At 41.9% G+C, this 12,418-nt stretch overlaps 1 protein-coding gene across 3 annotated transcripts in view; it reads left to right on the plus strand.

The window, feature by feature from the left end:
• Positions 1–12,418, plus strand: part of RTN4IP1 (reticulon 4 interacting protein 1) — a 51,662-nt gene that overhangs the window by 32,131 nt on the left and 7,113 nt on the right. For all 3 annotated transcript variants that reach the window (XM_005210832.4, XM_005210833.5, NM_001075275.1), the window contains 3 exons: positions 5,472–5,608; positions 8,677–8,860; positions 12,062–12,154. In XM_005210832.4, coding sequence (XP_005210889.1) covers positions 5,472–5,608; positions 8,677–8,860; positions 12,062–12,154 — 414 coding nt within the window. The remainder of the gene's footprint in view (positions 1–5,471; positions 5,609–8,676; positions 8,861–12,061; positions 12,155–12,418) is intronic.

The raw sequence follows: 12,418 nt of genomic DNA on the forward strand, positions 1-12,418 counted from the left end.
AAACTACCACTTCCCCTGGGAAGACCAGATAAAATGGCATAGTATTTGTATATAACCCAAATACATCCTGTTGTATAATTTAAATCTTCTTCAGATTTCTTATCAATGTAGTCAATGTAAATGCTATGTAAACAATGTAAATGCTATGTAAATAGTGTGCTGTTGATTCAGGTTTTGCTTTTTGACATTTTTTTTTCCTTAATATTTTCAATCCCTGGTTGATTGATGTGGAGTTCTTAGATACAGGGAGTCAACTGTACATGCATGTTCACCAAAAGATATGTCCCAGAATATCCCCAGATATGTCCCAGGTATTATCCCCTAACTGGTCATCAACAGTAAAATGGGAAAGTGAGTGAAAGTCGCTCAGTCGTGTCTGACTCTTTGTGACCCCATGGAGAGTCTATGGAATTCTCCAGGCCAGAATACTGGAGTGGGTAGCCTTTCCTTTCTCCAAGGGATCTTCCCAACCCAGGGATCAAACCCAGGTCCCTCACAATGCAGGCAGATTCTTTACCAGCTGAAAGAATGGTAGCCCAAAATGGGAAGTGAAAAGTGAAGTCACTCAGTCGTGTCCGACTCTTTGCAACCCCATGGACCATAGCCTACCAGGTTCCTCCATCCATGGGATTTTCCAGGCAAGAATACTGGAGTGGGTTGCCATTGGCTTCTCCAGGCAAAATGGGAAAGTGAACTGCAATATATTCTTATGTTTAGAGTATTATACAGCCATGAAAACAAACTACTGGGGACTTCCCTGGTGGTCCAGTGGTCTGCCTTCCAATGCGGGGGATGCGGGTTTGATCCCTGGTCAGGGAACTAAGATCACATGCCTCATGTCCCAAAAACCATAAACCAGAAACAATATTGTAACAAATTCAATAAAGACTTTAAAAGTCTTCCACATCAAAAAAATCTTAAAAAAGCAAACCTTAGTTGTACACAATGTAGTAGATGAATTGAACAAGTAGAAAGAAGTCCGAAACAAGAGTATAACTTATACGATTCCATTTAGTGATACTCAAGGACAAGTAAAACTAAACAGTAGTGTCTAAGGATGCTTATCTAGATAGAAAAACTGTTTTTTAATAGGTGAGGGAAGGCTTATGGAAAAGTCCTGATAGTTGTTGCTACTTCCCAGGGAATGAGGACAGTTTTGATTGGGAGGGGGAAGTGAGGTATCCTAGTTCTTAATCTTGAGCAGTCCTTAAGATAGTGTTTGCTTTGTAATAATGTGTTAAGCTGTACATTTATATTCCACACACTTTTCTCTGTGTGTTATGTTTCACAATAAAAACATTTAAATTAAACAATTGATTAATAGGAAAATATCAAGGTTAAATCCCATACAAAGTTACTGTGAGAAAAAGAAAGAATGAAGAGTAGAATAACGTATCTACAGACAAGGAAAACGCATGAGAAAATATCAAAATGAAACCTGGAATTTCAAAACAAGCTAAAAAGAACATTAAAAATACAAAGACATGAATAAAATAAATCAGAATTGGAAAAACTCAGAAATAAAGTAAAAAGAAATAACAGAAGACTAAACTAGAAGGAGGGCTTCCCTGGTGGTTCAGACAGTAAAGAATCTGCCTACAATGTGGGAGACCTGAGTTCGATCCCTGGGTCAGGAAGATTCCCTGGAAAAGGGAATGGCTAACCACTCCAGTATTCTTGCCTGGAGAATTCCATGGACAAAGGAGCCTGGTGGGCTAAAGTCCATGGGGTCACAAAAAGTCGGACATGACTTTAGACTAAACTGCAGCAGCACAGCAGTAGAAACTATGTGTAAAGAGGAAAAATTGTAAATTGGAAAGAAAGGAAGAGATAAAGACAGAATCAAGAGAAAAGTGTCATGTATTGAAGATAGGAAAGAAAATTGCTGTATCAATAAGAGTCTCTGATGAGGAAAACCAAAACGAGGGAATAAGACAAATGCTAAAACCCGTAATTCAAGAAACTTCCCTACTTCCCTGAAGTTAAATGATTTGAAATTACATGTTAAATGACTGGAGTGCTTATCGAAGAACATGGACCCAGAATGAGCAGTATCAAGGGAAACTAGCAAAATTACTGGCCTTTAAGGAAAAGGAGAAAAATGAAAACTTTGGGGCATCTTTCAAAAAAAAAGAAGGTGACATATGAGTAAAATTAGGTTATTAGCACTTTTTGATAACAGTGCTTTAATGCTGGGACTGGAGTTGGAGTAACACTTAAGACACTTGAGAAAGAATATGCTAAAATTTTATATCCAGTGCAACTGGCCTCTGTATAATAAAGGACATATACTAACTGTTAATAACATGCAAGAACGTGAGGAGTATGTTCTTCTGATCTCTTTCTGAGAAATATACTAGAATATGAGCTTCTGAAAACTAAAATAGCTAGAGAGACATAACCCTAAGGACTGGTGGTACATGTTAAATATACAGTTATCTGTAGAACTAAAACTTCATGAGGGCTTAGAGAGTACAGTGTGTAACTCTGACAAAGTAAACAGTACAACTATTTTTAAAAAGAAATAGTGGGAAAGCAATTTAAAATTATTTGAATGCTTTCATTGATCATATTGGGGATGATTTTAGTACTATTATTCAGAGACTGGTATATGTCTAGTATATATATATACACTAGAACAGTTGGGTATTTATGGCATGTTTTAACTCTATAATCCCCTTTGTCTTTGACCATCAAGATTTTAGTAGTGCAAGAAAGAAGATGCAGATGTAATACAGGTTAAGTAAAAACTTGATAGTCTGGAGTTTGAATTGAAAGTATCAAAATGAACTCAAGAGCTATTTCTTATGTGTATGTACGCAAAACTGTCTCTTGAAATACCATTGCTCACATGCACACAAAAATTCAGGGCCTTGGAGTAATGGCAGATTCCAGATCTATGGCATGAAACGTATAAGAATGAGAAGTTAGTAAGAACTAGTTGAGTCATGTCAAAAAGACTCAGCAGCCAACTTGAAGAAATTCCTAAAGGTTATCAAAGAGGACGATTTGAGCTTCAGAAATCGTCACGATAGTTACAAAAGAATGAAAGCTTCCAAATAGTTTTAAATCCATGACTTAAATGAGTTCATGATGATATTTTTTTTAAAGTGGTCACTTGGAAGATGACAGGAAACCAATTTATTATTTTATAAACTAATAAAAGGAAACAATTATTTGCCCTTTCTATATGAATTGTACACCTGAATAAACAAAGTAGTATATGAGGAGAGGTGTTTCTCTATAAAAGTATTCCAACTACTAAGTGAAAACAGGAGATAGAGAGTAGCACCATTTTGCAACCTCCAGCAGACAACCACTGAGATTTAATAAAAAGAGGAACAGGCAGACATGCTCAGCCTTCTGTAATCGCAGATGCTGTTCTTAGTATTGTGAAAGGACATAAATGGGAAACACAGGACAGAGCAGTATGTGGAACCGTCCCAGGTGTGCAGGCAGAAATTCCAGAGTTTCCAGGGAAAAGCTCTGCAGGTACATGGCCTAGATTCTTTCGCAGATAAATTTTAAGTGAAGTGGGGTAGAAGAGGAGACTATAGTTTAAAAAAAAAAATAGGAAATCATATTTTTAAATTGCACAAGACTAAACTGTAGTATCTAGGAAATACATGTTTGGATGATAAAACCTTTTTTTTTTTTTTTTTTAATGCAAGGAGGTGATTTACTCCAAGTATCAGCTTGATGATGCCTGTTGGGAGGGAGAGGGCACAGTGTAGGGCTCTTGGAGTGACTGCCAGCTTGCAGTCCCTGTCGGAGCACTGTTTGCCTTATAGACGTCTCCTGTACTTGGGTTGTGTTATTTCTTCTTCTTATTTTTAACAGTTTACATAAAATTGTTTTTAAATCTAAAGCTGCTTTAAAACCTTTCAGTAGTGTGCAGTGATAGTAGGTGGGAAGATTCCCTGGAGAAGGAAATGGCAACCCACTCCAGTATTCTTGCCTGGAGAATCCCATGGACAGAGGAGCCTGGTAGGCTACAGTCCATGGGGCTGCAGAAGAGTCAGGCATGACGAAGCGACTGAACGTCAGCAACAGCAGTGATAGTAGATAGTTCTAAGTAGGAGAGGAAAATCTAGAAATTTGGAAAAAAAATTTATTGAACTTCTCAAGATGTGACAGATTCTGAGTATTTAATACTGTTTAAGAGAAGCACAAATTAAATATTGGTGCTTAGAACACAATTTCCTTTTTTCTTGTCAGTTTCTTTTTTCTATAGATACTAGATATTCACCTTGGATTGTATTCTTCACATATATAAGTTGAGTTTAGGACTCGATGTTGAAAGCAACATGTCATTATACTCAGTTGTCTCTGTTTGTGGCCCATAAACATAAAATATCATATTTGATGTCAGCTTAAATGTTTTAATTCCTCCTCAGATTTCCAGGGTATATTCCTTGGTTAATATTACTTTTTAAAAGTGAGAAATTAGATAAGATTAGAATAGTTTTTAAATCCTTTATTTCTTTGTAGTTAACAGATCTCCAGCCTTTGTGTGTGTATCACTGAGTGGGGTTTCAGTAGTGATCAGAACACGGATCTCACTTATTCTAATGAACCTCTATAACTTACATCAAGGAAGCTTGGGAAATTGATACTGAGGACAGGAACGAGAAAACAACAAATTTGTTATGACCTCTAACTGTCCATTTGGAAATTTCTCAGTGAACATCAAGTAGCTGTTCTCAGATTTTTGCTGATAATGGCTCCCTTTTAATTGTATGAAATTGCCATTGTAGGAAAGAATGACAGCAATTTTGGAGCATGAGGCTTTCTGGATACTTAATCCTGAATCCTTCTTTTTATTTGTCTAGTTATTTTAAAATATAAACTATCTGCATTTTAAATCCCAAAAACCATTTATTTAGGTCTTTTTACTCCAAAGGAGAGGACCTGATCCATGTTTTGGAAGCAAAATGGCCACATTTTCTTCCCCTATTTTTAAGAGCACCTTTCGCTTATTACCCGGTACCTAATTGCTTTGATGCTGTTGTCTGACTCAAGGTTATGCTTACTGGAGACGCAAATGAAGTGATGTTGTGTTTTTATGCTCTGGATACATTTGAAATGGTTATTTTCTGAGGATGTGGTGTTTTTTCCCCTGTTACCTTTGTCATCATTGAAAATGCTAAGCTTAAGGTCATCAACTTTTGTCTTTTCTGATGCTGGTGAGATTCTGAGCCCCTCTTTAAATGAATTGGTTATAACTTCACGAAATTAAGGTGACTCACTGTCTCGTCCAGGGAAAATGAGATCTGTTTCTTGGATCTTTCTTTGTGAACAAAAATTTAATCATTTTTACTAGCCTCTGGCAGATGGCTTCCTGTAGTTCTTGTTAAGACAAAGCACTTAGAATTGTCTAGAGGCTGATGTATGTGTACCATGTGGTGCCAACTCGTTTTTGTTCAATGCAGTTTCCTGCCCCCCTCCCCTTTTCTTTCCTTCTTGGGCAGGTAATGAAAGCATGGGATGCGCATGTGACAGCAGTCTGCTCCCAGGACGCCAGTGAGCTTGTGAGGAAGCTTGGGGCAGATGATGTGATCGATTACAAATCTGGAAATGTGGAAGCGCAGTTGAAATCTTCAAAGCCGTATGTATCCAAACAGGGTGCCCATGGGGAAGGTGGAACAAGGACGATGGGCGATGCGCGCCTGAGATGGTTCGGTGGCCTTACCGCCACGTTGGCGTCTTAGAGAAGAGTCTGTGAAAACACTTGGTGTCACTGGAGGTGATTTAGGTCGGTTTCTGTTTTTCCTCCAGATGTTAATACAGCACGATCATGTACTGTGATTTGTACTGAGGACAATATGTTGTTTACCTGGCCTTTTGCTATTTTTGAAGTTAACTTACTTTTACTGCTGGTGTGTAAGAAGGCCGTATTGGAAGGTATATTCCCTCCAGTGGCATTTGTCACCATGAGTAGAACCTAGAGCAGTACATGACGTATGTGATTAGTATCTTGCCTTTATAATGGGGGTTTCAGAGAAGCAGAGGCTGTGTAGATACCAGTAATGGATGTTGTCATCGTGCCTGAACGCCAGGCTGTTATTTGACTGAACATACCAAGTGGGAGCGGACTCTGGAATTCTCTCAGGCCCCCATCCTTCCTGACTGTGGCTCAGGCAGAAACAGGGAGGTGTTTCAGAACCTCGTCTTCACTCAGCCCAGGCAAAGCTTCAGCAGAGTGTCTCAGGAGCTATTTCACTACTTCTGATGCAAAGATTTTTCCTTTTTTAAATTAGTTTTTTAAAAACATTATTTATTCATATGGCTGCGCCAGGTCTTAATTGTGGCATGTGAGATCTAGTTCTCCACCAGGGATCAAACCCAGGCCCCCTGCGTTGGGAACATGGAGTCTTAGCCACTGGACCATTAGGAAAGTCCGTTAAATTAGTTTTCAGAAGCTAATTATTGCTGCTCACTTTAAGTAGAAGTATATTTTCATAGGTTTAAAAAGAGAGAGAAAAACCTAGGCTTCCTCATAGTAGTAGTGTCAGCCAGCCATCTCTCTTCTGCTGCTTCTAGGAACAGCAGCAGGAGACAGGCCAAGGTGACCATCTGCCTGCTATCCCCCTTTAGGTTATGCATATCTGAAGTCTGTCTCCAGAGAAGAGAAGCCCTGGCAGGTGGAGGCGGGCACGCACACAGGCCGGCCTCCCCTCTGCACCTCACTGTGCTCCTCTGTGGCTCTGTCCAGCGGCTTTGCTCCTCCTGTTTGCTCTTTTCCAGTCAGAGAACCTCAGTAGCTCACAAACGCAGGCTGTTATTTTTTGAATGACTGCTTAGTTAAAATTGATCTTTGCAGCTTCTGCCTGGAGGTTAGTCTCTTAATCCACCTAGAATAAATTTGTTCCTCTTTCCAAATAGCCGTTTAGATTTGAATCCTAGGATTTTACAGCAGGAAAGGGCTTTGAAGTACTTCAGCCCTACTCTGTCATGCTACAGTCAAGAACATAAAGGGCAGAGAATTTAGGAGTATTTTTCATGCTTAGGATGATGCCACTTCATCATTAGTGGGAGAGCCAGGTCTGCAGCCTGGTCTCTGGACTTCTTTTTTCAGGCAGTGCCAATTCTATAATGCCAGGCTGCCCTCTGTAATGCCATGGCTTCCCTGATAGCTCAGTTGGTAAAGAATTCACCTACAAGCAATGCAGGAGACCCCGGTTCGATTCCTGGGTCAGGAATATCTGCTGGAGAAGGGATAGGCTACCAACTCCAGTATTCTCAGGCTTTCCTTGTGACTCAGCTTGTAAAGAATCCGCCTCCAGTGTGGGAGACCTGGGTTGGAGAAGGGAAAGGCTACCACTCCAGTATTCTGACCTGGAGAATTCCATGGACTGTATATTCCATGGGATCACAAAGAGTCGGACATGACTGAGTGCCTTTCAGTTTCAGGCTGCCCTTAAGTTTTATCTAAATTAAGTATCATCATATTTGTTTATCTAAAATTTGGGAATGAAATAGGAACTTAAAAGTAGAAACTTATACTCATGAAAAGAATTTTGTTAGTCTTTTTTTCCTAATAAGAAGGATCATCTAGTAAGGTCACTCTTCTGAACTTCATATGCTTCCGTTTTTATTTGCCCTTGTTTAGTTTAGTCCCATGAAAAACTCAAGGGCCACAAAGTTGGCCAAAGTCGGTTTTAGAAGGTTTGATGTTTGACTTCATGCAGATGAATTTAGAAGGGAAAAAGGGTTTACGGAAAAGGAATTCCTCTATTAACTTGCTTGATGTATAAGCATGTATTCTCTAAATAGATCTTTGTTTTCAAAAGTATTTTAAAGCTTCTTTGGGTTTTATCCCCTTTAAGTAAAATGTAGTGATTACAGCAATTTTAGGTTAGATGTAAGGAGTTGAATATCTGTTAGTTTCTGTGGATTGCAGTATGATGGGTATTTTTGGCATGTTAGAGCAGAACTGAAGGTTGAGAGCAGGCTGTTGATTTCTCTGTAGGCATTGTGCTGATGTTGTACATGAAACCAAAGGAAAATTCCAGAAGGTGAAGAGGATGCTTCTGCACGCAGATCTGATTGTGAAGGGAATAAAAGCAAATCACTTGTGTGGGTCAAAATCTAATGCACTCCTGTCTTAAGTATTCACATGCACTGAAGAGTACTGTGGCTTATATTGGATGGATAGCTTTGCAGTTCTCTACAAAGCTTCAGTCAAGGTGTCTCAGCCTTGGCAACCTTAGTTTCTCAACTGTTGACATTTGGGGCTGGATACTTTTTTTGTGGTGAGAGGCTTTCCTGTGTGTTTTAGGATGTTTTATCATCATCCCTGGCCTACAGATGCTGGTACCCTCTTACCACCACCTCGCCCAATTGTCACAACTAAAAATCTCTCAAAACATTGCCTAATATGTCTCCTGGGGACCAAAATCACTCTCAGTTGAAAACCACTTGTTTAAGTCATTCTTAAAGTATTAGAAAATAAGACGATTTTGTGATTTAAAAAAGAAATCACATTTGACTTACCTTGGAGAAAACCCAGTAAGTAGATGTGCCTTTTCTCGTTTGTCCGAGCAGCCACCCCTCTGTTGCTTGTGAGCTGTCGCGGAAACAAACCATGGAGCTCCCTGGCGGAGGGAGTGAAGGCGGCTTGGAGCCCTGGGTAAAGGCTGACCAGGATGTTTTGATATGGTTCTTCCTCTCCAGGTTTGACTTTATCCTCGACAATGTTGGCGGATCTACTGAAACGTGGGCTCTAAAGTTCCTCAAGAAGTGGTCAGGAGCCACGTATGTGACTCTGGTGACTCCTTTCCTCCTGAACATGGACCGGTTGGGCATCGCGGACGGCATGCTACAGACAGGCGTCACCGTGGGTTCTAAGACGTTGAAGGTAGGAGTAGAGTCTTGGTTGGCGCGAGCCAGCAGGCACCTCAGGCTTCTGGGATTGGGTTTCCTCTAAGCCTTTTCTCCTCCAAGAGCAAAGCAACTCTGGAGCCCCATACTGACTGGGTACAAATCCTTGCCTCCCCTTTGGTAGCTGTGTAGCCTGTGAAAATGACTTAGTGTCACTAGGCCTCAGCATCTTCACCTGTGAAATCCAGCTCATGGTGTCTCCCTTACTGTGTATTGTAGGAATTAAATGAAATCTTCCATGTGAAGAACTTGGCACGCCTAGTACCTGCCTGATGGCTCGCTCTCTGTTTCTCTGTCATAGTACATAAGTCTCTTGTGTATGAGGGTGGAAGTTTTATTAAGACAGCATAGAGCCAGCTGTTTTCATGGTAGTAACAATGGGATATGCCAGTACCTCAAATGGAATAAGTGATATAAAAAAATAAAGAGACATGCTTGCTTTTTTTTTTTTTTTTTTTAATTTGGCAAAATACTTCAGGCTCAGGAGAAAGGCAATAGAAGTTCCCTCGAGGGTAAGAAGATTGTATGTTGAGCTACTGCTGCTACTACTGCTAAGTCGCTTCAGTCGTGTCCGACTCTGCGATCCCATAGACAGCAGCCCACCAGGCTCCCCCATCCCTGGGATTCTCCAGGCAAGAACACTGGAGTGGGTTACCACTTCCTTCTCCAATGCAGGAAAGTGTTGCCCCATATTTGCAAGGTGACTGGCTCAATAAGTATCTTCAGCTTCTTCCTGATTCTAGAAATTAATTTGGAAGCTTTTGGGGGTGGAGTTTAGGACTTTAAGTCTCTCGAATGCTCTGTACTGAGTCCTTAGCGGTGGGGAAGAAGGGCCGTGGTGGAGGAGACGCTGCTCAGCCCTTAGGAACTGGGTCTGGGTGACAGGAGTGAACCAGCCGGCAGCGTGCTCCAGGTTCTTCCTTTCACTTGGTTCAGACAGCACCCGGGAGCAGTGTCCACAGGGCGCTTTGTTGTGGAGAGCGGAGTCTCAGCTGTCCTTTGTCTCTTCTTTCCCTTTTCATCAAACCCAGCCTTCCCAAGTGCTTTAGCATATAAGTTTAAGTTTTCCGTAAGATTTCACAGTTGGTGTTCCAGGGAGACCGCCAACAAGTTGAGCTTCAGAGTTGTCCTCTGAGAGTAAAATAGGCCTAGTTCTCTTCATTTTCCCTTTCCCTTTCTTGAAAGATGATAGTGGTAATCTCATGCGAAAACCTTTTAAGTAGTTTCTGATGTCTTCCTGAGAATGTGCACAGTTAAAGCCTCATTGTACTGCCTGCCTGCTTTGGTTTACTCTCTCCTGTAATGGCCTGGAAAAAAAAGAAACCACAGATCCCTTAGAGCAGAATATAAAATTCTGCTGTTGCAGACCAAAAGTTTCACTGTACAAAGCAACCTGCCGTGAAGATCCGTAGATCCAGCAGTTGTGACCATCGCTGTTCCTTCTTTAAAACCCTGAATAGTTACCAGAATGTTTTAATTGTAGTTGATAAGGCCAGTCCTTATGGAGAAGTACATGAACAGGTCTCCTGTGAATATAATTAACTGGACCTGCTGTAAGCTTGGGACAGACAATGCCTCCTGTCTAGCTGCCTGAGCCTTCAAATTTGGTTTTGTTTGTTTTAGTTAGTTCCCTAGACCAGTGCTTCCTGACCTCTTTCATGCTATGACACACACAGGAGATGATAGTATTTAAATGGCATACTGAGAGTGCCCTGAGCCAAGAGCGTACCATCTGGAGACTTCTGTCAGCCTGGGCTCTGCCCTGCTACTCCAAGGGCTTGTCATACCTACTCTAGGGTGAGCTTGGCTCTGTTTGCATCTGTGGTCCTGGGATAATGATTACCAGTGACCCCTTTAACTCTTAACAGTGTTCCGGGTTGGACGATGAGCTAGGGGGTCACTCAGCCAAACCAGTAAGCCATTCTGGGCACATCCGTTGCCTTGACAGCAGCTTGGGTTTGTCTGTTTCTCTGCGGTCTTAAAGACTGGTTTGCATTGCCCCAGTCTTTCCTCAGCAAGCTTTACTTTCAGCACTAGATAAATACTTGTCGAATCCTTCCTGTGTCAGATACTTTGCATACATTCGCATTTAGTCCCTCCAACATCCCCATCAGCTAGGTGGTGGTGCCTCCACCCTACAGGCCAGGATACAGGCTGAAAGAGGTAACTTGACCTACGTGACACAACCATCGAGCCCTGAGGCAGAGCAGGAGAGTTCTGCCGCCCCTGCCAGCTTCATGCCACGATGGTAGCTGATCGTCATGCTGAGATGTGAGGCAGTCGTGAGCTCAGTGCAGAAAGCCTGTGCTCGCCCGATGGTGGTGGGCAGGTGTGGGGAGGGAGGCGGCAGGTGGACACTGGCTGGCCCTGTCCTACCTCTAGATCGCTCTCATCTGATGACGTTTAGTTGGGAGGGTCATTGAGGTATCACAGAGAACCTCAGCTCACTTGCTGTTTTGATAATGGCTTATCCTACCTCCGACGTGAAGAGTAATAAAAGTGGGTATGGCAGTAGAGTGGTCATGAACCTTCTTGGTATAAGACTTTTGCTAATCTTCATCTGGGGGCATTTTGTCCCATCATGGCATTCAGTGACTTGGGACTCGGTGTAATTTTAGGGGAAGGTCCAGCCATGACGCATGAGGAACTTTACACTTCGTTTTGCTTTTAAAACTGTCTTATTCCTCGGAGCCAGAAAAAAAAAAATAATTGTGATTGGATTTCTTGTCTAAGATCATATTTTGGTGCCTTATGCCCTTGAAGCATTCCTGAATTAGGTAAAACCTCTTTTCTGGTGCCTTGGGGCTTTATTCACACCTTGGTAGGGAAAGTCTAGAGGTCTCAGCCCCTCATATCTCCTAGGGGAGAAACCGAGTGTGTGAGACTAGTGAGACTGCCCTTGAAAAAGAGCTTTCCTGTGCTTGCTTGCCTGATAGTCACAACGTGGGGAAGAAGCCCAAGTTCACATGGGTATATCTCTGTTCACTCACTCAGTTATGAAACATTCATGAGCATCCATTGTCTGTCCGTCGCCATGCTGGTGTACAGCTCACTGTGGCAGCATGAGATGGGAAAGCAGTTTGTCTGTCTTAGTCATCCAGGAAATACGTTTCCCTAAATTTGCATTTAGTCAGATTTCTTCCTTTCTGAAATTTGACATGTTTTGTTTTCTTTTTAGCATTTCTGGCAAGGAGTCCATTATCGCTGGGCCTTTTTCATGGCCAGCGGTCCATGTCTAGATGACATTGCGGAACTGGTGGAGGCGGGAAAGGTAAGTGTGTTGCCAGGGTGTCCCTGCTCACCTGGGTGACCTTCCTAGCAAGCCCAGTCAGTGGGAGCTCTACAGAGGTAGGCTCAGCCCGTGTCCACACTGCCTGATATGCCAAATTCAAGTGCTGCGTTTGGGGCTCTGTCTCCATGGGAACGATAGCCACAGATGGCTGCATGTGAGAAAGAGCATATGCCATGTAGGGCAGCCCCCAGGTTTAAGATGAGAGGCAGACCCAGAGAGCTTATATGCTTTTCTCAGAAACAC

The sequence above is a fragment of the Bos taurus genome, chromosome 9 (assembly GCF_002263795.3).
Source record: "Bos taurus isolate L1 Dominette 01449 registration number 42190680 breed Hereford chromosome 9, ARS-UCD2.0, whole genome shotgun sequence".
NCBI lineage: Eukaryota > Metazoa > Chordata > Mammalia > Artiodactyla > Bovidae > Bos > Bos taurus.